Below are 27,632 nucleotides of genomic sequence, written 5' to 3'. Positions count from 1 at the left end.
ACAGATTCTGTGTTTATGCATGATAAAATATGTATTAAATCATATTCTGTGAATTAGGATGCTAGGAATAGTTTTTATGAACTCTAAGACACTTGTGGTTGTCATTGAATTGGTCTCACAGCATTTGGATTAATATAAAAATAATGGTTAATTTATAAGTTGCATGAAATTCTGACTGGACAGATTTGAGTATGTTATCTTGCATGATTTTTAGTAAATCATGGGTTTATTCTTTGACTCCGAAATTTTTATGGTTTATAATGGACATACAGGGGAGTAGTTATGTAAAATTTCATGACAATTTGATGTGTTTGGACAGCCCATTTATATTTTACAAATGGAGCATACGCTGCTGAAATGAGCAGTGAACAACATACGATACACCTAACTTTGTGGATTTAATTCTCAAGTTAGGGTGAATGTTTTGAGCTATAATTTAATATGCTCATCCTTTGGTATGTTAGAATTATATATAAATTTTATGAATTGGTTTCTCTATGATTTAGTACATCATGTTGTCTGATGAATGTATTTTGTATTTGTGGGAACCTCTTTGAGGTGGGATTAGGACTTCCTTGATTCTAAGAGATAGGCTTTGAGATGAATGTAAGTTTATGATAAGGAATTATGGATAGTAATAAGCTTTGATATTTGGTTTAGGTGTTACCAGTATCCAAGTCTAAGCTCCTTCGACATTAGGCTCTCGGTTCCTCTGCTTTCAGGTAAGGGATAAGTTATATGGGCATTTGGTAAGTCATGAGGTTATTTTAAAGTATATTATGCATTAAAATGTTTTTGATTAGAGATATGACATATATTCATTATTCTGACAAAGATATGTTCGTGAGCTTTCGAAAATTTATGTATAGGATTTAAGCATATTGATGCTATTACTGATTCCACGAACATGATGTTTAAAGAAAAGAATGGAAATGCTATTATTATGAAATGTTATGCAAGATAAGAAATTTCAGTATGATGTAAAGTGTGAAATGTTTTCGGGTTATGTCCTCTGGTAATCTGAACTCGGCTAGTAAGGGTTAATTACTGGCTTTCCATGGAAAAATGTTATATGTTTGGCCATTTAAAGTAGAGGAAATGGGGCTGCCCGTAACTCTAGGCCATTTAAAGTAGAGGAAATGGGGTTGCCCGTAACTCTAATCTGAATAAGGCCTTCTTCCCAATGTGTACGGACGGCGGGGAGAAATAAAACCTTGAGGAGATGTGCCATCAGGCCTCTTAAAGAGGACAATATCATGCACATGAGGTCACCCAAATGTGATGAGGCCTTCTCTGTACAGCTTATCAGATATGGACTAACCAATATGATATGAACAACTATGTTATGTTATTAATCATGAGAAAATTATTTTGTTTAAATACATTATGAAAAGTTAAAAGCTCTCATGAAAATAAGAAGTTTCTAATGGAAAGAAAGTTGTTCGTTAAAGATAAAAGTTTTTGAAGTTCTGTTGTGCTATAAAGATAAAGTTTCTGATGAAAGTACAAGTTTATGCTTAAAAGTTATCAGATATCTGTTTTTATGAAATGTTAAGTTTTATGACTATGAAAGTTATAATATTTTTCGGGAAAATATTTATAAAGAAAGATTTTCTTATTGGGTCAAGATGTTTCTAGTTTAATACAAAGTTGTTGATTATCTGATTTAAGTTAAAATGATTACTTTGTAAGGAAAATATATATGGTGACTTTGTAAGAACTGAAAGAGATTCAATATAAAAGGTTTTGGCAAAATTATTCTAATAAGAAAAAGGAGAACAATTATTTTCTATGAAGAGCGTATAAGTTATTATTATGAATAGTATAAAATACTATGCATAAAAAGATGTTCTCCTATTCGAATATTCAGAGAATGAAATAATCTGATTTACATGCATCCTTATTAAATTCTCATATATCTTACATTTACTGAGCTGTGTAGCTCACCCCTTCCACTCTTTCAGTGAGCAGGTTTTATTTTGGAGTAGAGGGAGCCTTAGTCGAGTTTTGGAAGGAGCTGGTTTAAGTTTTATGTGTATAGATCCTAAATTAGCAATATGATTTTTAGATTTGTAGCATTGTGTATTTTAGGATCTAATGAAAGTGTATACCTTAAAGTATTAAGAGATGTATTATGTGAAATTTCGAATTTGAACAATTGGTGGATTATGTCAATCTTTGAGTACAATGTAGGAGCTCTGAATATCAAGTAAAAAGTTATATCATCTAAGTAAAGAAATAAGAATGAAAAGAAAATGGGAAGCTTTTGTAAAAGTTAAGTTGGTTCTTGTTAATATCAGGTTAAATCTCGATATTAGCATGCCAGTCATGGTCATAAATCCGGGTACCAGGTTTGGGTCGTGACAAAAGGGGCATTAACCGAGACCAACTGTTCTTTATCAATTTTCATATGTTGAAAAGCTGGGTAATATAGGATGTCTGCTGAATTACCGTTGTCGACCAGAACCCGATGTATGTTGTAGTCTCCTACCCTCAGGCTGACAACAAGCTCGTCGTCATGGGGTGGTGCAGCCTTCGAGCATCTTCTTCTGAAAATCTGATGACGGGGTTGTCGATCCGTGCCATCTTGGGTATAGCGCCCATAAGCTGGACATTCTAGACCGTTCTTAGGTAGGTCTTCCGAGCTTTTTTAGATAACCCAAAAGTTGTCGTGCCCCCTACGATCATCCTTATGTCTCCAATGGGCGGTTTTGGGCATTCATTCTCCTGTCGTAGGCCCTGCTCTTGGGGTGGATCCCTTCTTTCCTTGCTAACAAACCTCTGTAGCTTCCCCTGTCTTATATGGGCCTCTATCTGCTGTTTTAGATCATAGTAGTTAGCTATGTTGTGCCCGTGGTCTCGATGGAAGCGACAGTACTTATCCCTTGGCCTCTTGCTGGGATCTCCCTTCAACTTGCCAGGAAATATCAGGGCTTCTTCGTCTTTGATCTGCATTAAGACCTGATCTATTGGGGCAGTTAATGGGGTGAAGCTTGTGAACCTCCCAGTGGGGGGTTTGGAGCGTTTATCATCCCGTCATTCTCCGGTCCTAGCCACCTTTCGCCTCCTATCCTGTCGTGTGTCCTCCTGTCTTTCCCTTTTTCTAGGCTTATCCTTACGGGCCAGCAGTGCGTCTTTCGCGTTCATATATTTGGTAGCCCTGTAAAGCACATCCGACATGGTCTTTGGATCGTTCTTGTATAGAGAAAACAAGAACTTACAATTTCGTAACCCATTAGTGAATGCTGCTACGAGTATCTTGTCATTTGCTTCGTCAATTGAGAGGGCCTCCTTGTTGAAACGGGTTATGTAGGACCTCAACGTCTCGTCCTCCCGCTGCTTAATGTTCATTAGACATGCAATAGACTACTTGTATCTGTGCCCTCCAATGAAGTGCGAAGTGAACTTGGCACTCAATTCCTTTAAAGTACTGATAGAGCTAGGTGTTAACCAACAAAACCAGATTCTTGCAGCACCCTTCAGCATTGTAGGGAAGGCCCTACACATGATTTCTTCTGCAACTCCTTGAAGGTGCATCAAGGTCTTGAAGGTCTCCAGGTGATTTAGAGGGTCCTTGACTCCGCCGTAACTGTCTATCTACGACATGTGAAATTTTTGCGACAGAGGGAAGCAATTGACGGAGGCAGTGAACGGTGAGTTAGTTCAGTTGACTAGGTCGTCAAGATTGCTGGAGACTCATCCCTTGAAGGCGTTCATAACTTCCATCTGCTCCTTCATTGCCTGCATCTCCTCGACAATAGGTGGAGCTGTATCCATAAGGGTTGGGAGGCTTATGTTTTGTTGCTCCGGTCTACTTAGGGCGTTACTACCCTCCGGTCTCTCCTAATTCCTGCGATCAGCGCTGGCACCTTCTTGATCTTCTTCTTGGTTTCCCATCACCGCGTTCTTTTGTCGCAGCTGTTCTTCTAGGGTCTGGTTTTGTCTGGTAGGGCGCTCCATTGCCGCTATAAGGGTTAGGACCTATCTCTCCAGGGTAGTAGGTTGTGGCTCATCTTTCTGAATGTTGTTGGTGGTCGCCATTGAGCATGTAAGTACCATGCAACCGTTTGTCCTGGTAGCATTTGTATGGCCTACAAGTTGCAGTCACGATTTCCTACAGACGGTGCCAACTGATGATGCCGTAAATATCACCATTGAGTTACATGACCCTCACACGCTCGTAACGATATCTGCACAGAAAAGAGAGAAGACCTAATAGAGAGCACCGGTGTGGTGATGGTCGAATACCCTCCGAAGGTCAAGTTAGAACTATTTGCATAACTCTAGAGTACTAGAAAAGGATAAATTATGCGTACCTCGATTTGTGAGGGTATTGAGGCTTTTATAGTAGAAGGTTGGCATCTCTTCCTTGGTGTAGAAGTCTTTTCCTTATAGGAATTCTCTTGAATAGTCCCAAACGTGATAGACAAGACATTTCCTTGTAGAGAAGATCTTCATTAACGCACGTATCTTCTGGAATCCTCTTCGTGCTAGGACTCCATTTACCTTGGGATTCTATGGTGATTAAGTGTGTGTTGCAAGTATTTTCCATCTAGGGTTTCAACTGTATCTACCCATAACAGACCTTTGCACAAGTTGGGCTTGCTCTCTATCGGCCCATGGACATGGATCCGTCAAGCCCATTTAATGGAGGTCTGCCAGGCTATATTTTTACCCTCTTCAATGATAATCTAACTAAAGAAGTAAGAAGGCAACATCTTACTAGCTCGTACTCCATGAGCATGATAGTCTAGAAGGTTGTAGCCGTACTTAACCTTAGGTTCCTATTGCATACAGAAGCATGACAGGTTTCTAGGGGACGTAACTTAATTTAACTTGGTCCATTGTGGAAATATGAAACAAGAAAGGAAGGCTTTTGAGGGGAAACGAAATTCAAGAAATGTGCCACCAATTGTGAGGAGTAAGGGTAAAGAGTTTTAGATGGGACGGCTTATGTTTTAGTAATGTAAATGTGTGTCCATACACAATAATTAACTATTTTGGAAAAAAAAATTTCGAAAATTAAAACCCTAACACAAGAGCATCCATAACAAATGTTCTATAAAAAATGTCATTTTGACAAATTAAAAGTCTATATTTTTATTTTACCACATCATTTTACATCTCATTTATCAGATATTTTATCATTCAATTTTATACATTAAAATAATATTTACTACACATTAAAATAATATATTAACTCTTCCTACCAAACACCAAGAAAGAGAGAGAAAGAAAATCAAAAAGAATAAGAGAAATTGAATAAATTTTTTTTTTTTTTAACATTCTTGTTCGTACCGTTCCATTTTTTTTTTTAACATTCTTGTCCGTACCGTTCCAAAATAGAACGGTACCATTCACATGTGACAAGAATTATTAGATTTGGAATATCTCATAAAGAAGATTTTTTGATGTTTGGTGTGTCAAACGTGCCAAATATTTGACATTTTGTGCATCTGTCGTGGATGCTTTAACTTGGGCACTAACTTAACTTAGGCACTAACTTTTCAAGAGGTTTTGACGGGGGATTGAGTGATCCCTGAAGCTCTTGGCATCGCTGTGTGTTTCTATCGTAATGGTAGGATGGCTTTCATTTGTTTCAGCATTTTCTATTCAAAGTGTAAGGAAGTGAGTTAGGTCTGGGAAGGATGTTCCCCATCCATAGTGAGACACCTGATCCTTCAGGATTGTCTGTGATGTAATATTTGTACCTTTGGCTGTGTTTGTTTTTGGCTTCAAATCACTTCCGGAAATGCTTTTCTGTAAATGCGGGTGTTTCGTTGCGCATGGAAAATAAATTTTCAGTTGACCATGTGTTTTAGTTGGTTTGACCTGGAAATTGGTTTTAGTCAAAATTTTCACTTCAAACCATTTCCGGACTCATGCACAAAGAGAGAGAGAGGCAGAAGAGAGAGCCCAGATCACTCCTCAAACCGAGCTCCAATTCGACAACCCACACTCCACCGGTCTTGTCGATCGCAGCACCGCGTCGATCGCACCGGTCTCGTCGATCGCAGCACAGCTCCGATCAAGCAAAGATCAACTCCAACGCCGCTCAATCTCGCCTTCGCTGCACGATCTCGCCTTTGCCTCTGCCGCACGATCTTGCCTCTAGATCGAACCCAGTCGCCTCTCTCCCTTCCTTCTTCTCTTAATTTGACCGGATTTGATGAATTGTTTTTTTGGGTTTTGTTTCTTTTGTGTTTCTATATTGAGGAATGATCGGATTAGATGAATTTTTTTTTCTGGGTTTTGTTTCTTTTGTTGGTTAAATGCTTTGTATTTCTTACATATAAATGTCTTTGCTCACATGTTTTTTGTTGTATTTTATGTTCTTTCCTTACTGTGTGAACGAAAACGATAAATTAGAAATTTAATTATGCCATGTGCTTGTGCTAAAAAGCTTTCCTCTTCAATTTTTCAAAATGCATAACATGTCCCTCGTTGTCATGATTATTATTTGACTCTCTGGATCATACTCTCTTCCTCTTGTACAGGGGATACTACCTACCATGGGACCCACTCAAGTGGAGCTCGGTGATGATGAGAAGATATCTCTTATATAAGAGTCTATTTAGGATTTAGTGATTTACTTATTTTGTTGAGATTGGAATTTTTTTATTTAAAGTATTGTAAATAAATATAAAAGTTAGCTAAAATTATATAGTGAGACCCATAAATAATACTAAAAAGTGCACTGACATGCATGAATGGTAGCAAAAATAAACTAAACAGAAAAAATTTGAAATTGTGACTCTTTTTCTACTAGATAGTGGTAAAATAACTATTTTTCTCCTCCTGGTTTATTGTTAGGATTTGAAGCTGCTCAAAGCTTCTCTGCATTCGAAAAATGTTCTGACTGATTTTTTCCTTTAAACGGTGAAACAAGAACTCAAGAGGTTTAGATCAAGCACTACCTTGAATTTTAAATTATCTAAATTTTGTGGAATTGCCAAATTAATGCTGTTTTGTTTTGTTTCAAATATAAATACCAAATCTGGCTTGGCAATCAAATTGACAATTTGCTTACTCTTCTCTCGTCTAGACTCTGTGTGTATGTGTGTTTTTGCTAATTTTCACCTTATTAATGGTAGGACTTTGCTGGGCTTTTAAGCAGCATCATTTTTCTTCTAGAATTATGACTTCGTATGGAGGAAAAAAAATGACATTTGCCCTTAATTTACTTAAATTAAAAAAAAAAGAAGTTAACGTGTGTCAGGAGCATTGTTATTAATACTGTTCAATTTCGGCTGGAATTGCCGAAATTTTTCTTATCAATATGCAAACCAGTACCATAATGCCCCCTGTTCCACCTTGGGTCAGATTTCGGGCAGTTTCGAGCCATTTCGGTTAATTTTGGTCGGTACAGGATTTGGCCTATTATTAAAAAAAAAAAAAAAAATAGTAAAGGTCCAAATGACACCATTTTGGACTTTACTAAGAGACCTAATCTCAAATCTATTCTTTTCTTTCATTCTTTCACTCTCAAATCCCTCACTCACTGTCGTCGTGCTCTTTGTGGAGTCTCTGTGCTCAATATGCTGCGCTCTCTCATTTCATTGGCTCTGTGCTATGCTTTCTTAGTCTCTCATACTCATCTGTCTCTGACTCTCTCAATCTCTCGGATTGAATAGCCAAATCAGGTATTCTTTCTCTACTCTCACTCTCTCGGATTCAAGCTTCAGCCAAATCATAATTTTTTTTTCTTATGATTTGTTTTGTGGTTAAGATTTAAGAACTTACTAACTTAGGACATAAGAGTTAAGAATTTAAGATATGTGAGAGAATCCTTATTTTTTGGAACAAGCTCTCCATCATGATGTAATGTTTTCTTCTGTTTAATAAAAGTTTTCATGTTACCTATCAAAAGAAAAAAAAAAAAAATGAATTGACAATTTCATGTTCTACAAGAATATATATAAATTATTTTTTAGGAACCTTGAAACATCATGAAACGGTACGCTAAAATCGGCCGTAACCGAAATATTCCATTCCACTGAACAAACCTAAATGGGCTCCGAAATGGTATTAATAACATTGGTCAGGAGGCCATCTTTCTCAATAAAAAAAGTGGAGTCTTTTGGCTAAATATTGCTAAATCCGAAATTTATTTGCGTTATAGGTACTGTTCCAACTTATTTAGCAAAATGAGGAAAGAGAGAATTTCGGCAACAGTGTTGCCGAAATTCAACAAAAGTATGAGAAAGACAGAGGAAAAGTGGGAGAGAGAAAGATTTTGAATTTCGGCAACGCTGTTATTGAAATTCCTGCAGCCCAAATTCCCTGCCCGAGTCCTGTGTCTTATCTTGTGTGCCCCGAGTGTGGAGTGCTACCAAAAAAACAACCAATTGTGGCAATACCATTGCCGAAGTAGGGAAATTTTTTTTTTTTTTTTTTTTTTGTAATTGTGGCAATGGCAGTGCCGAAAATGGGAGGGGAAAAAAAATTGAATGGAATTGTGGCAATGTCATTGTCGAAAATGGGAGAAAAAAAAAATTGTGGTGATTACGTTCACAATATTTTTACAATATTTTCACAAAAAATCATAGGTGATTACTTATTATTAGTTTAAATTTGAGTTTAACACTGAGATTACTTTTTAATCCAACAATAACAACCTGCCACTTAAAATTTGTTGTAAAAATTGTGTACACTTATCATTTTAAAAAGAAAAAGAAAAAAAGAAATTTTCACCTATTTCGGCAATACCATTGCCGAAAATGTGAGGGAAAAAAAAAAGAATAGAATTGTGGCAATGGCATTGCCGAAAATGTGAGGGAAAAAAAATAGAATTGCCAAAAATGTGAGGGGAAAAAAAAAAAGAATAGAATTGTGGCAATGCCATTGCCGAAAATGGGAGGAAAAAAATTGTGGTTGCCAAAATCTGGGGAGGAATTAAAAAAAAAAAAATGTTGTTACATTCACAATATTTTTATAACATTTTCACAACAAATCGCAAGTGATTAATTATCTTTAGTTCAAATTTGAATTTAACACTGAGATTACTTTTTTAATCCAACAATAACAACCTGCCACTTAAAATTTGTTGTAAAAATATTGTAAAAATTGTGTGAACTTATCATTTCTTTTAAAAAAGAAAAAAAACAAAATGGAATTGTGGCAATGGCATTGCCGAAAATGTGAGGAATAAAAAGAGAAAAAAGAAAAGAAAAAGAGAATAGAATTGTGGCAATGGTATTGCCGAAATAGGTGAATTTTTTTTTTTGGTAATGGTATTGCCAAAATAGGTGAATTTTTTTTTTTTTTTGGTAATTGTGGCAATGCCATTGCCGAAAACGGGAAGGGGAATAAAATGGAATTGTAGCAATGGTATTGCCGAAATAGGTGAAAATTGTTTTTGGTAGTTGATGAATTTTTTTTGGCAATTGTGGCAATTCCATTGCCGAAAATGGGAGGAAAAAAAATAGTGGTTGCCGAAATCTGGGGAGGAATTTAAAAAAAAAAAAAAAGTGTTACATTCAAAAGAATTTTGCACTTGTTTCTTGGACCTCTTAATGTGCTATCTACAAGTTTTCATGCACACACGCCGACATTTGATTCAGGTCAAAATTCTTGACCTGTCGGACCTACTGGTAATTTAGTACCAAAAAAAAAAACTAGTTTTGTTTTTTTTTCTAAAGAATTTTCCATTATTTTCTTGGACCTCTATATATGCTATCTTCAAGTTTTCATGCAGAAACGCTGATTTTGGATTCAAGTCAAAATTCTTGAACAATCTGACCCAGGGGCATTTTTGTACAAAATTGATACGAGTGTTTTTTTCTTTTCTTTCTAAAGAATTTTGCATTTGTTTCTTGGACCAATTTACACGATATTTACAAAATTTCATGCACACACGCCAACATTTGATTCAGGTCAAAATTCCTGACCAGTCGAACCTAGGGGCAATTTAGTACAAAAGTAAATCGAGTTTTTTTTTTTCTCAAGAATTTTCCATGTGTTTCTTGGTCCTCTATATATGTTATCTACAAGTTTTCATGGAAAAACGCTGATTTTGGATTCAGGTCAAAATTCTTGAACAATCTGACCCAGGGGCATTTTTGTACAAAATTGATACGATTTTTTTTTCTTTTCTTTCGAAAGAATTTTGCATTTATTTCTTGGACCACTTAATGTGCTATTTACAAGTTTTCACGCACACACGCAGACATTTGATTCAGGTCAAAATTCTTGACCTATCAGACCTAGGGTCAATTTAGTACCAAAAAAAAAAAAAATAGAGTCTTTCTTTTTTTTTTTTTCTAAAGAATTTTCCATTATTTTCTTGGAACTCTATATATGCTATCTACAAGTTTTTGAGCAAAAACGCCGATATTTGATTCAGGTCAAAATTCTTGACCAATCAGAACCCGGGGCATTTTCGTACAAAATTAATACAAGTTTTTTTTTTTTTTTTTTTTCTAAAGTATTTTGCATTTGTTTCCTGGTCCTCTTAATGTGCTATCTACAATTTTTCATGCACACTCACCGACATTTGATCCAGGTCAAAATTCATGACAAGTAGGACCTAGGGGCAACTTAGTTCAAAAAAAAGTCTTTTTTTTTTTCTTCCTAAAGAATTTTTCATTTGTTTCTTGGAACTCTATATATGCTATCGACAAGTTTTCATGCAAAAACGTTGATATTTGATTCATGTCTAAATTCTTGACCAATCTGACTTAGGGGTATTTTCGTACAAAACTTATACGAGTTTTTTTTTTTATTTCTTTTGAAAGAATTTTTCATTTGTTTCATGGACCACATGATGTGAAATCTACAATTTTTCATGCACACACGCTGACAGTTGATCTAGGTCAAAATTCTTGACAAGTGGGACCAAGGGGCAATTTAGTTCAAAAAAAAGTCGAGATTTTTTTTGTTCTAAAGAATTTTTCTTTTGTTTCTTGGATCTCAATATTTGCTATCAACATGTTTTCATGAGAAAATGTCGAGATTTGATTCAGGTCAAAATTCTTGACTAATCTGATCCTGGGGCGTTTCTGTACAAAATTGATATGAGTTTTTTTTCTTCTTTTCTTTCAAAAGAATTTTGAATTTGTTTCTTGGACCTCTTAATGCGGTATCTACAAGTATTCATGCACACATGTCAATATTGGATTCAGGTCAAAATTCTTGACCAATCTAACCCAGGGGCATTTTCGTACAAAATTGATACAAATTTTTTTTTCTTTTCTTTCTAGAGAATTTTGAATTTTGTTCTTGGACATTATATGTGCTATCAACAAGTTTTCCTGCACACATGCCAACATTTGATTCAAGTCGAAATTCTTAGCCAGTCTGACCTAAAGGCATTTTCGTACAAAAAAAAATCGAGTTTTTTTTTTTTTTTTAAAGAATTTTCCATTTGTTTCTTGGTCTTCTTTATATGCTATCTTCAATTTTTCTTGCAAAAACGCTGATATTGGATTCAGGTCAAAATTCTTGAACAATCTGACCTAGGGGCTTTTTCGTACAAAATTGATATGAGTTTTTTTTTTCGTTTATTTCTAAAGAATTTCGCATTTGTTTCTTGGACCTCTTAAGGTGATATCTACAAATTTTCATCCACACACACCGACATTTGATTTAGGTCAAAATTATTGACCAGTCGGACCTAGGGGCAATTTAGTACAAAAGAAAATCGAGTTTTTTTTTTTTTCTAAAGAATTTTACATGTGTTTCTTGGTCCTCTATATATGTTATCTACAAGTTTTCATGCAAAAATACTGATTTTGGATTTAGGTCAAAATTCTCGAACAATCTAACCCAGGGGCATTTTCGTACAAAATTGATAGGAGCTTTTTTTTTTTTTTTTTTTTTTTTTTTCTAATGAATTTTGCATTTGTTTCCTAGACCACTTAATGTGCTATCAACAAGTTTTCATGCACACATGCCGACATTTCATTCAGGTCAAAATTCTTGACCTGTCGGACTTAGGGGCAATTTAGTACCAAAAAAAAAAAATCTAGTCTTTTTTATTTTTTTTTCCTAAATAATTTTCCATTATATTCTTGGACCTCTATATATGCTATCTACAAGTTTTCAAGCAAAAAAGCCGAAATTTGATTCAGGTCAAAATTCTTGACCAATCTGACACCGGGGCATTTTTGTACAAAATTGATACAAGTTTTTTTTCTTTTCATTCTGAAGAATTTTGCTTCTGTTTATTGGACCTCTTAATGTGCTATCTACAAATTTTAATGCACACACGCCGATATTTGATTCGGGTTAAAATTCTTGACCAGTCAAACTTAGGGGCAAATAGTACCAAAAAAAAAAATTTTCCATTTGTTTCTTGGTCCTCTTTATATGCTATTTACATGTTTTCATGCAAAAACACTGATACTGGATTCAGGTCAAAATTCTTGAACAATTTGACCCAAGGGCATTTCGTACAAAATTGATGTGAGTTTTTTTTTTTCTTTTCTTTCTAAAGAATTTTGCATTTGTTTCTTGGTCCTCTATATATGTTATCTGCAAGTTTTCATGCAAACACACCGATTTTGGATTCAGGACAAAATTCTTGAACAAGATGACCCACGGGCATTTTCGTATAAAATTGATACGAGTTTTTTTTTTTTTTTTCCTCTTACTAAAGATGAAAAGGACTTTGAAAAGAGAGTCAAAGAGTGCTTGAAATTGTCGGGAGGGAAGTGGATGGTGGTCGGCGATGCACTCTGGTCGAATATGGAACGGCGAAAGCCGGTCTGCCAATCGACTCAGGGTGTGGACCGATGCGGATTGCGGCGGCGGCCCATGCTCAAGTTGTAGTTATGCCCATGGAGACGTCGTTGCCGCGATCGTGGTTGGTAGCGCGCACCTTATGGCGTGCCTCGGCATCTGCGCTCTCCTGGCATCAGCCTGCGGGCTCCCCATTCAACCTGTCTTTAAACACGGACTAAGGAGTCTAACATGTGTGAGAGTTAACGGGCCAGTAAACTCGTAAGGCACAAGGAAGCTGATTGGCGGGATCCCCTTGAGGGTTGCACTGCCGATCGACCTTGATCTTTTGAGAAGGGTTCAAGTGAGAGCATACTTGTCGGGACCCACAAGATGTTGAACTATGCTTGAGCGGGGCGAAGCCAGAGGAAACTCTGATGGAGGCCCACAGCAAAACTGACGTGCAAATTGTTCGACTGACTTGGGTATAGGGGCAAAAGACTAATCGAATTGTCTAGTAACTGGTTCCCCTCGAAGATTCCCTCAATTGATCACTTCGCATGGGATCAATTAGGGAGGATAAGTCTTATTTTCTTTTCTGTTAGTGCTGCCTTTTCATTGTCTTCTGTTTCTTTTCTTGATATGTTTGTTGCTTCTCTTTTTCTTTTATCTTTTTGTTTCCGTGTCTTATGCTTTGTAATGACCAGCCTATCCTAGGAGCATTTTCGTACAAAATTGATACTTTTTTTTGGTAAAGAATTTTGCATTTGTTTCTTGGCTCTCTTAATATGCTATCTACAAGTTTTCATGCACACATGCCTACATTTGATTCCAGTTAAAATTCTTTGCCAGTCAAACCGAGGGGCATTTTCGTACAAAAATAACTCGAGGGTTTTTTTTTCTCCAAAATATTTACCCATTTGTTTCTTGGAGCTCTATATATACTACCAACAAGTTTTCATGCAAAAACGCCGATACTGGATTCAGGTCAAAATTCTTGGCCAACCTAACCTAGGGGCATTTTCGTACAAAATTGATACGAGTTTTTTTTCTATTCTTTCCATTCTAAAGAATTGATACGAGCTCTATATATATTTACCCATTTTCGTACGATTTTTTGTTTTTTGTTCTTTTCTTTCTACAGAATTTTGCATTTGTTTCTTCGTCGCCTTAATGTGCAGTCTACAAGTTTTCATGCACACACGCCGACATTTATTCAGGTCAAAATTCTTGACCAGTCTAACCGAGGTGCATTTTCGTTCAGAATTGATACGAGTTTTTTTTTTTCCTCCTGAATTTCGCAATTGTTTCTTCGACGTTTTAAGCAGCTGTCTACAAGTTTTCACGCACACATGCCGATATTTGATTTAGGTCAAAATTCTTGACCAGCCTATCCTAGGTGCATTTTAGTACAAAATTGAAACTTTTTTTTGGTAAAGAATTTTGCATTTGTTCCTTGGCTCTCTTAATATGCCGTCTACAAGTTTTCATGCACACATGCCTACATTTGATTCCGGTTAAAATTCTTCGCCAGTCTAGCCGAGGGGCATTTTCGTACAAAAATTACCTGAGGGTTTTTTTTTTTTTCCAAAATATTTACCCATTTGTTTCTTGGAGCTCTATATATACTACCAACAAGTTTTCATGCAAAAACGCCGATACTGGATTCAGGTCAAAATTCTTGGCCAACCTAACCTAGGGGCATTTTCGTACAAAATTGATACGAGTTTTTTTTCTTTTCTTTTCTTTCCATTCTAAAGAATTTTGCATTTTTTTCTTGGCTCTCTTAATATATCATCTACAAGTTTTCATGCACACATGCCGACATTTGATACCGGTCAAAATTCTTGACAAGTCTGACCGATGGGAATTTTGGTACAAAAATTACTAGAAGTTTTTTTTTTTTTTTTTTTTTTTCTTTTTTCCAATGGAATTTTCCAATTGTTTTTTGGAGCTCTATATATGCTATCTACAAGTTTTAATGTAAAAATACTGATACTGGATTCGGGTGAAAATTGTCGACCAATTTGACCTAGGGCTATTTTTGTTCAAAATTGGTACGAGTTTTTTTTTTTTTTCTTTTCTTTGTAAAGAATTTTGCATTTCTATCTTCGACATCATAATGTGCTGTCTACAAGTTTTCACGCACACACGCCGACAATTGATTCAGGTCAAAATTCTTGAGCAGTCTGACCTAAGGGCATTTTTGCAGAAAATTGGTACGATTTTTTTGTTTTTTGTTCTTTACTTTCTACAGAATTTTGCATTTGTTTCTTCGTCGCCTTAATGTGCAGTCTACAAGTTTTCATGCACACACGCCGACATTTCATTCAGGTCAAAATTCTTGACCAGTCTAACCGAGGTGCATTTTCGTTCAGAATTGATACGAGTTTTTTTTTTTTTTTTTCCTCCTGAATTTCGCATTTGTTTCTTCGACGGTTGAAGTAGCTGTCTACAAGTTTTCACGCACACATGCCGATATTTAATTTAGGTCAAAATTCTTGACCAGCCTATCCTAGGAGCATTTTCGTACAAAATTGATACTTTTTTTTGGTAAAGAATTTTGCATTTTTTCTTGGCTCTCTTAATATGCTATCTACAAGTTTTCATGCGCACATGCCTACATTTGATTCCGGTTAAAATTCTTCGCCAATCTAACCGAGGGGCATTTTCGTACAAAAATTACTCGAGGGTTTTTTTTTTTTTTTTGGTAAAGATTTTTGCATTTGTTTCTTGGCTCTCTTAATATGCTATCTACAAGTTTTCATGCAAAAACGCCGATACTGGAAAATTCTTGGCCAACCCAACCTAAGGGCATTTTCGTAAAAAATTGATACTAGTTTTTTTTTCTTTTCTTTTCTTTTCTTTCTAAAGAATTTTGCATTTGTTTCTTGGCTCTCTTAATATATCATCTACAAGTTTTCATGCACACATGCCGACATTTGATTCTGGTCAAAATTCTTGACCAGTCTGACCTAAGGGCATTTTTGCACAAAATTGATACGATTTTTTGTTTTTGTGCTTTTCTTTCTACAGAATTTTGCATTTGTTTCTTCGTCGCCTTAATGTGAAGTCTACAAGTTTTCATGCACACACGCCGACATTTCATTCAGGTGAAAATTCTTGACCAGTCTAACCGAGTTGCATTTTCGTTCAGAATTGACACGAGTTTTTTTTTTTTTTTCCCTCCTGAGTTTCGCATTTGTTTCTTCGACGTTTTTTGCTGCTGTCTACAAGTTTTCATGCACAGATGCCGATATTTGATTTAGGTCAAAATTCTTGACCAGCCTATCCTAGGAGCATTTTCGTACAAAATTAATACTTTTTTTTTGGTAAAGAATTTTGCATTTGTTTCTTGGCTCTCTTAATATGCTATCTACAAGTTTTCATGCATAGATGCCTACATTTGATTCCGGTTAAAATTCTTCGCCAGTCTAACCGAGGGGCATTTTCGATCAAAAATTACTCGAGGGTTTTTTTTTTTTTGGTAAAGAATTTTGCATTTGTTTCTTGGCTCTCTTAATATGCTATCTACAGGTTTTCATGCAAAAACGCCGATACTGGATTCAGGTCAAAATTCTTGGCCAACCTAACCTAAGGACATTTTCGTAAAAAATTGATACTAGTTTTTTTTCTTTTCTTTTCTTTTCTTTCTAAAGAATTTTGCATTTGTTTCTTGGCTCTCTTAATATATCATCTACAAGTTTTCATGCACACATGCCGACATTTGATTCCGGTCAAAATTCTTGGCCAGTCTGACCTAAGGGCATTTTTACACAAAATTGATACGATTTTTTGTTTTTTGTTCTTTTCTTTCTACTGAATTTTGCATTTGTTTCTTCGTCGCCTTAATGTGCAGTGTACAAGTTTTCATGCACACACGCTGACATTTCATTCAGGTCAAAATTCTTGACCAGTCTAACCGAGGTGCATTTTCGTTCAGAATTGACACGAGTTTTTTTTTTTTTTTCCCTCCTGAGTTTCGCATTTGTTTCTTCGACGTTGTAAGCTGCTGTCTACAAGTTTTCAAGCACACATGCCGATATTTGATTTAGGTCAAAATTCTTGACCAGCCTATCCTAGGAGCATTTTCGTACAAAATTGATACTTTTTTTTGGTAAAGAATTTTGCATTTGTTTCTTGGCTCTCTTAATATGCTATCTATAAGTTTTCATGCACACATGCCTACATTTGATTCCGGTTAAAATTCTTCGCCAGTCTAACCAAGGGGCATTTTCGATCAAAAATTACTCGAGGGTTTTTTTTTTTTTTTTGGAAGAATTTTGCATTGTTTCTTGGCTCTCTTAATATGCTATCTACAAGTTTTCATGCAAAAACGCCGATACTGGAAAATTTTTTGCCAACCAAACCTAAGGGCATTTTCGTAAAAAATTGATACTAGTTTTTTTTTCTTTTCTTTTCTTTTCTTTCTAAAGAATTTTGCATTTGTTTCTTGGCTCTCTTAATATATCATCTACAAGTTTTCATGCACACATGCCAACATTTGATTCTGGTCAAAATTCTTGACCAGTCTGACCTAAGGGCATTTTTGCACAAAATTGATACGATTTTTTGTTTTTTGTGCTTTTCTTTCTACAGAATTTTGCATTTGTTTCTTCGTCGCCTTAATGTGCAGTCTACAAGTTTTCATGCCCACACGCCGACATTTCATTTAGGTCAAAATTCTTGACCAGTCTAACCGAGCTACATTTTCGTTCAGAATTGATACGAGTTTTTTTTTTTTTTTTTCCTCCTGAATTTCGCATTTGTTTCTTCGACGGTTTAAGTAGCTGTCTACAAGTTTTCACGCACACATGCCGATATTTGATTTAGGTCAAAATTCTTGACCAGCCCATCCTAGGAGCATTTTCGTACAAAATTGATACTTTTTTTTGGTAAAGAATTTTGCATTTGTTTCTTGGCTCTCTTAATATGCTATCTACATGTTTTCATGCACAGATGCCTACATTTGATTTCGGTTAAAATTCTTCGCCAGTCTAACCGAGGGGCATTTTCGTACAAAAATTACTCGAGGGTTTTTTTTTTTTTTTTCCAAAATATTTTCCCATTTGTTTCTTGGAGCTCTATATATACTATCAACAAGTTCTCATGCAAAAACGCCGATACTGGATTCAGGTCAAAATTCTTGGCCAACCTAACCTGGGGGCATTTTCGTACAGAATTGATACGAGTTTTTTTTCTTTTCTTTTCTTTTCTTTCTAAAGAATTTTGCATTTATTTCTTGGCTCTCTGAATATATCATCTACAAGTTTTTGGAGTTCTATATATGCTATCTACAAGTTTAATTGTCAAAATACTGATACTGGATTCATGTGAAAATTGTTGACCAATTTGACCTAGGGCTATTTTTGTTCAAAATTGATACGAGTTTTTTTTTTTTTTTTTTTCTTTGCAAAGAATTTTGCATTTATATCCTCGACGTCATAATGTGCTGTCTACAAGTTTTCACGCACACACGCCGACATTTGATTCAAGTCAAAATTCTTGAGCAGTCTGACCTAAGGGCATTTTTACACAAAATTGATACGAGTTTTTCTTTTTTGTGCTTTTCTTTCTACAGAATTTTGCATTTGTGTCTTCGTCGCCTTAATGTGCAGTGTACAAGTTTTCATGCACACACGCTGACATTTCATTCAGGTCAAAATTCTTGACCAGTCTAACCGAGGTGCATTTTCGTTCAGAATTGACACGAGTTTTTTTTTTTTTTTCCCTCCTGAGTTTCGCATTTGTTTCTTCGACGTTGTAAGCTGCTGTCTACAAGTTTTCAAGCACACATGCCGATATTTGATTTAGGTCAAAATTCTTGACCAGCCTATCCTAGGAGCATTTACGTACAAAATTGATACTTTTTTTTGGTAAAGAATTTTGCATTTGTTTCTTGGCTCTCTTAATATGCTATCTACAAGTTTTCATGCACACATGCCTACATTTGATTCCGGTTAAAATTCTTCGCCAGTCTAACCAAGGGGCATTTTCGATCAAAAATTACTCGAGGGTTTTTTTTTTTTTTTTGGTAAAGAATTTTGCATTTGTTTCTTGGCTCTCTTAATATGCTATCTACAAGTTTTCATGCAAAAACGCCGATACTGGATTCAGGTCAAAATTCTTGGCCAACCTAACCTAAGGGCATTTTCGTAAAAAATTGATACTAGTTGTTTTTCTTTTCTTTTCTTTTCTTTCTAAAGAATTTTGCATTTGTTTCTTGGCTCTCTTAATATATCATCTACAAGTTTTCATGCACACATGCCGACATTTGATTCCGGTCAAAATTCTTGGCCAGTCTGACCTAAGGGCATTTTTACACAAAATTGATACGATTTTTTGTTTCTTTTTTTTCTTTTCTTTCTACAGAATTTTGCATTTGTTTCTTCGTCGCCTTAATGTGCAGTCTACAAGTTTTCATGCACACACGCCGACATTTCATTCAGGTGAAAATTCTTGACCAGTCTAACCGAGATGCATTTTCGTTCCGCATTGATACGAGTTTTTTTTTTTCCTCCTGAATTTCGCATTTGTTTCTTCGACGTTTTAAGTAGCTGTCTACAAGTTTTCACGCACACATGCCGGTATTTGATTTAGGTCAAAATTCTTGACCAGCCTATCCTAGGAGCATTTTCGTACAAAATTGATACTTTTTTTTGGTAAAGAATTTTGCATTTGTATCTTGGCTCTCTTAATATGCTATCTACAAGTTTTCATGCACAGATGCCTACATTTGATTTCGGTTAAAATTCTTCGCCAGTCTAACCGAGGGGCATTTTCGTACAAAAATTACTCGAGGGTTTTTTTTTTTTTTCCAAAATATTTTCCCATTTGTTTCTTGGAGCTCTATACATACTATCAACAAGTTCTCATGCAAAAACGCCGATACTGGATTCAGGTCAAAATTCTTAGCCAACCTAACCTAGGGGCATTTTCGTACAGAATTGATACGAGTTTTTTTTCTTTTCTTTTCTTTTCTTTCTAAAGAATTTTGCATTTATTTCTTGGCTCTCTGAATATATCATCTACAAGTTTTCATGCAGACATGCCAACATTTGATTCCGGTCAAAATTCTTCACCAGTCTGACAGAATTTTCGTACAAAATACTGGAGGTGTTTTTTTTTTTTTTTCCCAATTGAATTTTCCAATTGTTTTTTTTCTGCTATCTACAATTTTTCATGTAAAAATTGATACTATTCAGGGAAAATTTTGCCAATTTTAAGGGCTATTTTCGTTCAAAATTGATACTAGTTTTTTTTCTTTCTAAAGAATTTTGCATTTGTTTCTTGGCTTTCTTAATATATCATCTACAAGTTTTCATGCACACATGCCGACATTTGATTTTGGTCAAAATTCTTGACCAGTCTGACCTAAGGGCATTTTTCCACAAAATTGATACGATTTTTTGTTTTTTGTGCTTTTCTTTCTACAGAATTTTGCATTTGTTTCTTCGTCGCCTTAATGTGCAGTCTACAAGTTTTCATGCACACACGCCGACATTTCATTCAGGTCAAAATTCTTGACCAGTCTAACCGAGATGCATTTTCGTTCCGCATTGATACGAGTTTTTTTTTTTCCTCCTGAATTTCGCATTTGTTTCTTCGACGTTTTAAGTAGCTGTCTACAAGTTTTCACGCACACATGCCGATATTTGATTTAGGTCAAAATTCTTGACCAGCCTATCCTAAGAGCATTTTCGTACAAAATTGATACTTTTTTTTGGTAAAGAATTTTGCATTTGTATCTTGGCTCTCTTAATATGCTATCTACAAGTTTTCATGCACAGATGCCTACATTTGATTTCGGTTAAAATTCTTCGCCAGTCTAACCGAGGGGCATTTTCGTACAAAAATTACTCGAGGGTTTTTTTTTTTTTTCCAAAATATTTTCCCATTTGTTTCTTGGAGCTCTATACATACTATCAACAAGTTCTCATGCAAAAACGCCGATACTGGATTCAGGTCAAAATTCTTAGCCAACCTAACCTAGGGGCATTTTCGTACAGAATTGATACGAGTTTTTTTTCTTTTCTTTTCTTTTCTTTCTAAAGAATTTTGCATTTACTTCTTGGCTCTCTGAATATATCATCTACAAGTTTTCATGCAGACATGCGAACATTTGATTCCGGTCAAAATGCTTCACCAGTCTGACAGATGGGCATTTTCGTACAAAACTTACTAGAGGTGTTTTTTTTTTTTTTTTCCCAATTGAATTTTCCAATTGTTTTTTGGAGTTCTATATATGCAATCTACAATTTTAATGTAAAAATACTAACTGATTCAGGTGAAAATTGTTGACCAATTTGACCTAGGGCTATTTTTGTTCAAAATTGATACGAGTTTTTTTTTTTTTTTCTTTCAAAGATTTTTGCATTTATATCATCGAGTCATAATGTGCTGTCTACAATTGAACATTTGACCTATTCTTGTCTAACCGAGGTGCATTTTCGTTCAGAATTGATACGATTTTTTTTTTTTATTTCCTCCTGAATTTCGCATTTGTTTCTCGACGTTTAATAGCTGTCTACAAGTTTTCACGCACACATGCGATATGATTTAGGTCAAAATTTTTATTTTTTACAAATTTCTTTGCAATATGCTATCTACAATTTTCATTGCATTTGATAAAATCAATCGCATTTCGTCAGGGTTTTTTTTTTTGGTAAAGAATTTTGCATTTGTTTCTTGGCTCTCTTAATATGCTATCTACAAGTTTTCATGCAAAAACGCCGATACTGGATTCAGGTCAAAATTCTTGGCCAACCTAACCTAAGGGCATTTTCGTAAAAAATTGATACTAGTTGTTTTTCTTTTCTTTTCTTTTCTTTCTAAAGAATTTTGCATTTGTTTCTTGGCTCTCTTAATATATCATCTACAAGTTTTCATGCACACATGCCGACATTTGATTCCGGTCAAAATTCTTGGCCAGTCTGACCTAAGGGCATTTTTACACAAAATTGATACGATTTTTTGTTTCTTTTTTTTCTTTTCTTTCTACAGAATTTTGCATTTGTTTCTTCGTCGCCTTAATGTGCAGTCTACAAGTTTTCATGCACACACGCCGACATTTCATTCAGGTGAAAATTCTTGACCAGTCTAACCGAGATGCATTTTCGTTCCGCATTGATACGAGTTTTTTTTTTTCCTCCTGAATTTCGCATTTGTTTCTTCGACGTTTTAAGTAGCTGTCTACAAGTTTTCACGCACACATGCCGGTATTTGATTTAGGTCAAAATTCTTGACCAGCCTATCCTAGGAGCATTTTCGTACAAAATTGATACTTTTTTTTGGTAAAGAATTTTGCATTTGTATCTTGGCTCTCTTAATATGCTATCTACAAGTTTTCATGCACAGATGCCTACATTTGATTTCGGTTAAAATTCTTCGCCAGTCTAACCGAGGGGCATTTTCGTACAAAAATTACTCGAGGGTTTTTTTTTTTTTTCCAAAATATTTTCCCATTTGTTTCTTGGAGCTCTATACATACTATCAACAAGTTCTCATGCAAAAACGCCGATACTGGATTCAGGTCAAAATTCTTAGCCAACCTAACCTAGGGGCATTTTCGTACAGAATTGATACGAGTTTTTTTTCTTTTCTTTTCTTTTCTTTCTAAAGAATTTTGCATTTATTTCTTGGCTCTCTGAATATATCATCTACAAGTTTTCATGCAGACATGCCAACATTTGATTCCGGTCAAAATTCTTCACCAGTCTGACAGATGGGCATTTTCGTACAAAACTTACTGGAGGTGTTTTTTTTTTTTTTTCCCAATTGAATTTTCCAATTGTTTTTTGGAGTTCTATATATGCTATCTACAATTTTTAATGTAAAAATACTGATACTGGATTCAGGTGAAAATTGTTGACCAATTTGACCTAGGGCTATTTTTGTTCAAAATTGATACGAGTTTTTTTTTTTTTTTTCTTTGCAAAGAATTTTGCATTTATATCATCGATGTCATAATGTGCTGTCTACAAGTTTTCACGCACACACGCCGACATTTGATTCAGTTCAATATTCTTGAGCAGTCTGACCTAAGGGCATTTTTACACAAAATTGATACGAGTTTTTGTTTTTTGTGCTTTTCTTTCTACAGAATTTTGCATTTGTGTCTTCGTCGCCTTAATGTGCAGTCTACAAGTTTTCATGCACACACGCCGACATTTCATTCAGGTCAAAATTCTTGACCAGTCTAACCAAGGTGCATTTTCGTTCAGAATTGATACGAGTTTTTTTTTTTTTTATTTCCTCCTGAATTTCGCATTTGTTTCTTCGACGGTTTAAGTAGCTGTCTACAAGTTTTCACGCACACATGCCGATATTTAATTTAGGTCAAAATTCTTGACCAGCCTATCCTAGGAGCATTTTCGTACAAAATTGATACTTGTTTTTGGTAAAGAATTTTGCATTGTTTCTTGGCTCTCTTAATATGCTATCTACAAGTTTTCATGCAAAAACGCCGATACTGGAAAATTTTTTGCCAACCAAACCTAAGGGCATTTTCGTAAAAAATTGATACTAGTTTTTTTTTCTTTTCTTTTCTTTTCTTTCTAAAGAATTTTGCATTTGTTTCTTGACTCTCTTAATATATCATCTACAAGTTTTCATGCACACATGCCAACATTTGATTCTGGTCAAAATTCTTGACCAGTCTGACCTAAGGGCATTTTTGCACAAAATTGATACGATTTTTTGTTTTTTGTGCTTTTCTTTCTACAGAATTTTGCATTTGTTTCTTCGTCGCCTTAATGTGCAGTCTACAAGTTTTCATGCACACACGCCGACATTTCATTTAGGTCAAAATTCTTGACCAGTCTAACCGAGCATTTTCGTTCATTGATACGATGAATTTGCATCGACATCTCACCAGGTCTTGTGGCCGCACATGCTTACGCTCAATATTTTTGCCTACAAGTTTTCATGCAAAAACGCCGATACTGGAAAATTTTTTGCCAACCAAACCTAAGGGCATTTTCGTAAAAAATTGATACTAGTTTTTTTTTCTTTTCTTTTCTTTTCTTTCTAAAGAATTTTGCATTTGTTTCTTGGCTCTCTTAATATATCATCTACAAGTTTTCATGCACACATGCCAACATTTGATTCTGGTCAAAATTCTTGACCAGTCTGACCTAAGGGCATTTTTGCACAAAATTGATACGATTTTTTGTTTTTTGTGCTTTTCTTTCTACAGAATTTTGCATTTGTTTCTTCGTCGCCTTAATGTGCAGTCTACAAGTTTTCATGCCCACACGCCGACATTTCATTTAGGTCAAAATTCTTGACCAGTCTAACCGAGCTACATTTTCGTTCAGAATTGATACGAGTTTTTTTTTTTTTTTTTCCTCCTGAATTTCGCATTTGTTTCTTCGACGGTTTAAGTAGCTGTCTACAAGTTTTCACGCACACATGCCGATATTTGATTTAGGTCAAAATTCTTGACCAGCCCATCCTAGGAGCATTTTCGTACAAAATTGATACTTTTTTTTGGTAAAGAATTTTGCATTTGTTTCTTGGCTCTCTTAATATGCTATCTACATGTTTTCATGCACAGATGCCTACATTTGATTTCGGTTAAAATTCTTCGCCAGTCTAACCGAGGGGCATTTTCGTACAAAAATTACTCGAGGGTTTTTTTTTTTTTTTTCCAAAATATTTTCCCATTTGTTTCTTGGAGCTCTATATATACTATCAACAAGTTCTCATGCAAAAACGCCGATACTGGATTCAGGTCAAAATTCTTGGCCAACCTAACCTGGGGGCATTTTCGTACAGAATTGATACGAGTTTTTTTTCTTTTCTTTTCTTTTCTTTCTAAAGAATTTTGCATTTATTTCTTGGCTCTCTGAATATATCATCTACAAGTTTTTGGAGTTCTATATATGCTATCTACAAGTTTAATTGTCAAAATACTGATACTGGATTCATGTGAAAATTGTTGACCAATTTGACCTAGGGCTATTTTTGTTCAAAATTGATACGAGTTTTTTTTTTTTTTTTTTTCTTTGCAAAGAATTTTGCATTTATATCCTCGACGTCATAATGTGCTGTCTACAAGTTTTCACGCACACACGCCGACATTTGATTCAAGTCAAAATTCTTGAGCAGTCTGACCTAAGGGCATTTTTACACAAAATTGATACGAGTTTTTCTTTTTTGTGCTTTTCTTTCTACAGAATTTTGCATTTGTGTCTTCGTCGCCTTAATGTGCAGTGTACAAGTTTTCATGCACACACGCTGACATTTCATTCAGGTCAAAATTCTTGACCAGTCTAACCGAGGTGCATTTTCGTTCAGAATTGACACGAGTTTTTTTTTTTTTTTCCCTCCTGAGTTTCGCATTTGTTTCTTCGACGTTGTAAGCTGCTGTCTACAAGTTTTCAAGCACACATGCCGATATTTGATTTAGGTCAAAATTCTTGACCAGCCTATCCTAGGAGCATTTACGTACAAAATTGATACTTTTTTTTGGTAAAGAATTTTGCATTTGTTTCTTGGCTCTCTTAATATGCTATCTACAAGTTTTCATGCACACATGCCTACATTTGATTCCGGTTAAAATTCTTCGCCAGTCTAACCAAGGGGCATTTTCGATCAAAAATTACTCGAGGGTTTTTTTTTTTTTTTTTTGGTAAAGAATTTTGCATTTGTTTCTTGGCTCTCTTAATATGCTATCTACAAGTTTTCATGCAAAAACGCCGATACTGGATTCAGGTCAAAATTCTTGGCCAACCTAACCTAAGGGCATTTTCGTAAAAAATTGATACTAGTTGTTTTTCTTTTCTTTTCTTTTCTTTCTAAAGAATTTTGCATTTGTTTCTTGGCTCTCTTAATATATCATCTACAAGTTTTCATGCACACATGCCGACATTTGATTCCGGTCAAAATTCTTGGCCAGTCTGACCTAAGGGCATTTTTACACAAAATTGATACGATTTTTTGTTTTTTTTTTTCTTTTCTTTCTACTGAATTTTGCATTTGTTTCTTCGTCGCCTTAATGTGCAGTCTACAAGTTTTCATGCACACACGCCGACATTTCATTCAGGTGAAAATTCTTGACCAGTCTAACCGAGATGCATTTTCGTTCCGCATTGATACGAGTTTTTTTTTTTCCTCCTGAATTTCGCATTTGTTTCTTCGACGTTTTAAGTAGCTGTCTACAAGTTTTCGCGCACACATGCCGATATTTGATTTAGGTCAAAATTCTTGACCAGCCTATCCTAGGAGCATTTTCGTACAAAATTGATACTTTTTTTTGGTAAAGAATTTTGCATTTGTATCTTGGCTCTCTTAATATGCTATCTACAAGTTTTCATGCACAGATGCCTACATTTGATTTCGGTTAAAATTCTTCGCCAGTCTAATCGAGGGGCATTTTCGTACAAAAATTACTCGAGGGTTTTTTTTTTTTTTTCCAAAATATTTTCCCATTTGTTTCTTGGAGCTCTATACATACTATCAACAAGTTCTCATGCAAAAACGCCGATACTGGATTCAGGTCAAAATTCTTAGCCAACCTAACCTAGGGGCATTTTCGTACAGAATTGATACGAGTTTTTTTTCTTTTCTTTTCTTTTCTTTCTAAAGAATTTTGCATTTATTTCTTGGCTCTCTGAATATATCATCTACAAGTTTTCATGCAGACATGCCAACATTTGATTCCGGTCAAAATTCTTCACCAGTCTGACAGATGGGCATTTTCGTACAAAACTTACTGGAGGTGTTTTTTTTTTTTTTTCCCAATTGAATTTTCCAATTGTTTTTTGGAGTTCTATATATGCTATCTACAATTTTTAATGTAAAAATACTGATACTGGATTCAGGTGAAAATTGTTGACCAATTTGACCTAGGGCTATTTTTGTTCAAAATTGATACGAGTTTTTTTTTTTTTTTTCTTTGCAAAGAATTTTGCATTTATATCATCGATGTCATAATGTGCTGTCTACAAGTTTTCACGCACACACGCCGACATTTGATTCAGTTCAATATTCTTGAGCAGTCTGACCTAAGGTGCAGTTTTTGTTTTTTGTGCTTTTTTTTACAGAATTTTGCATTTGTGTCTTCGTCGCCTTAATGTGCAGTCTACAAGTTTTCATGCACACACGCCGACATTTCATTCAGGTCAAAATTCTTGACCAGTCTAACCAAGGTGCATTTTCGTTCAGAATTGATACGAGTTTTTTTTTTTTTTATTTCCTCCTGAATTTCGCATTTGTTTCTTCGACGGTTTAAGTAGCTGTCTACAAGTTTTCACGCACACATGCCGATATTTAATTTAGGTCAAAATTCTTGACCAGCCTATCCTAGGAGCATTTTCGTACAAAATTGATACTTGTTTTTGGTAAAGAATTTTGCATTTTTTCTTGGCTCTCTTAATATGCTATCTACAAGTTTTCATGCGCACATGCCTACATTTGATTCCGGTTAAAATTCTTCGCCAATCTAACCGAGGGGCATTTTCGTACAAAAATTACTCGAGGGTTTTTTTTTTTTTTTGGTAAAGATTTTTGCATTTGTTTCTTGGCTCTCTTAATATGCTATCTACAAGTTTTCATGCAAAAACGCCGATACTGGAAAATTCTTGGCCAACCGAACCTAAGGGCATTTTCGTAAAAAATTGATACTAGTTTTTTTTCTTTTCTTTTCTTTTCTTTCTAAAGAATTTTGCATTTGTTTCTTGGCTTTCTTAATATATCATCTACAAGTTTTCATGCACACATGCCGACATTTGATTTCGGTCAAAATTCTTGACCAGTCTGACCTAAGGGCATTTTTGCACAAAATTGATACGATTTTTTGTTTTTTGTGCTTTTCTTTCTACAGAATTTTGCATTTGTTTCTTCGTCGCCTTAATGTGCAGTCTACAAGTTTTCATGCACACACGCCGACATTTCATTCAGGTCAAAATTCTTGACCAGTCTAACCGAGATGCATTTTCGTTCCGCATTGATACGAGTTTTTTTTTTTT

The 27,632-nt window shown here is 35.1% G+C and overlaps 1 protein-coding gene across 1 annotated transcript; it reads right to left on the bottom strand.

The window, feature by feature from the left end:
* Positions 1–2,616: 2,616 nt before the first annotated feature.
* Positions 2,617–3,351, bottom strand: LOC115972870. The gene is made up of 2 exons (XM_031093104.1): positions 3,058–3,351; positions 2,617–2,949 (listed from the first exon to the last, which is right to left on the bottom strand). The coding sequence occupies exons 1-2, from the start codon at positions 3,349–3,351 to the stop codon at positions 2,617–2,619; spliced, it is 627 nt and encodes a 208-aa protein (XP_030948964.1).
* Positions 3,352–27,632: the final 24,281 nt, after the last annotated feature.

The sequence above is a fragment of the Quercus lobata genome, unplaced genomic scaffold (genome assembly GCF_001633185.2).
Source record: "Quercus lobata isolate SW786 unplaced genomic scaffold, ValleyOak3.0 Primary Assembly Scq3eQI_107, whole genome shotgun sequence".
NCBI classification, from domain to species: domain Eukaryota; kingdom Viridiplantae; phylum Streptophyta; class Magnoliopsida; order Fagales; family Fagaceae; genus Quercus; species Quercus lobata.
This window is presented reverse-complemented; position numbering and strand designations above follow the sequence as displayed.

Excerpts from the sequence above, each read along its gene's own strand:
- LOC115972870 (XM_031093104.1), bottom strand. The coding sequence starts at position 3,351 with ATGAACATTAAGCAGCGGGAGGACGAGACGTTGAGGTCCTACATAACC. Across the intron at positions 2,950-3,057 it reads GACAGGATAGGAGGCGAAAG|ATCAAAGACGAAGAAGCCCT; the intron begins GTGGCTAGGACC and ends GTCTTAATGCAG.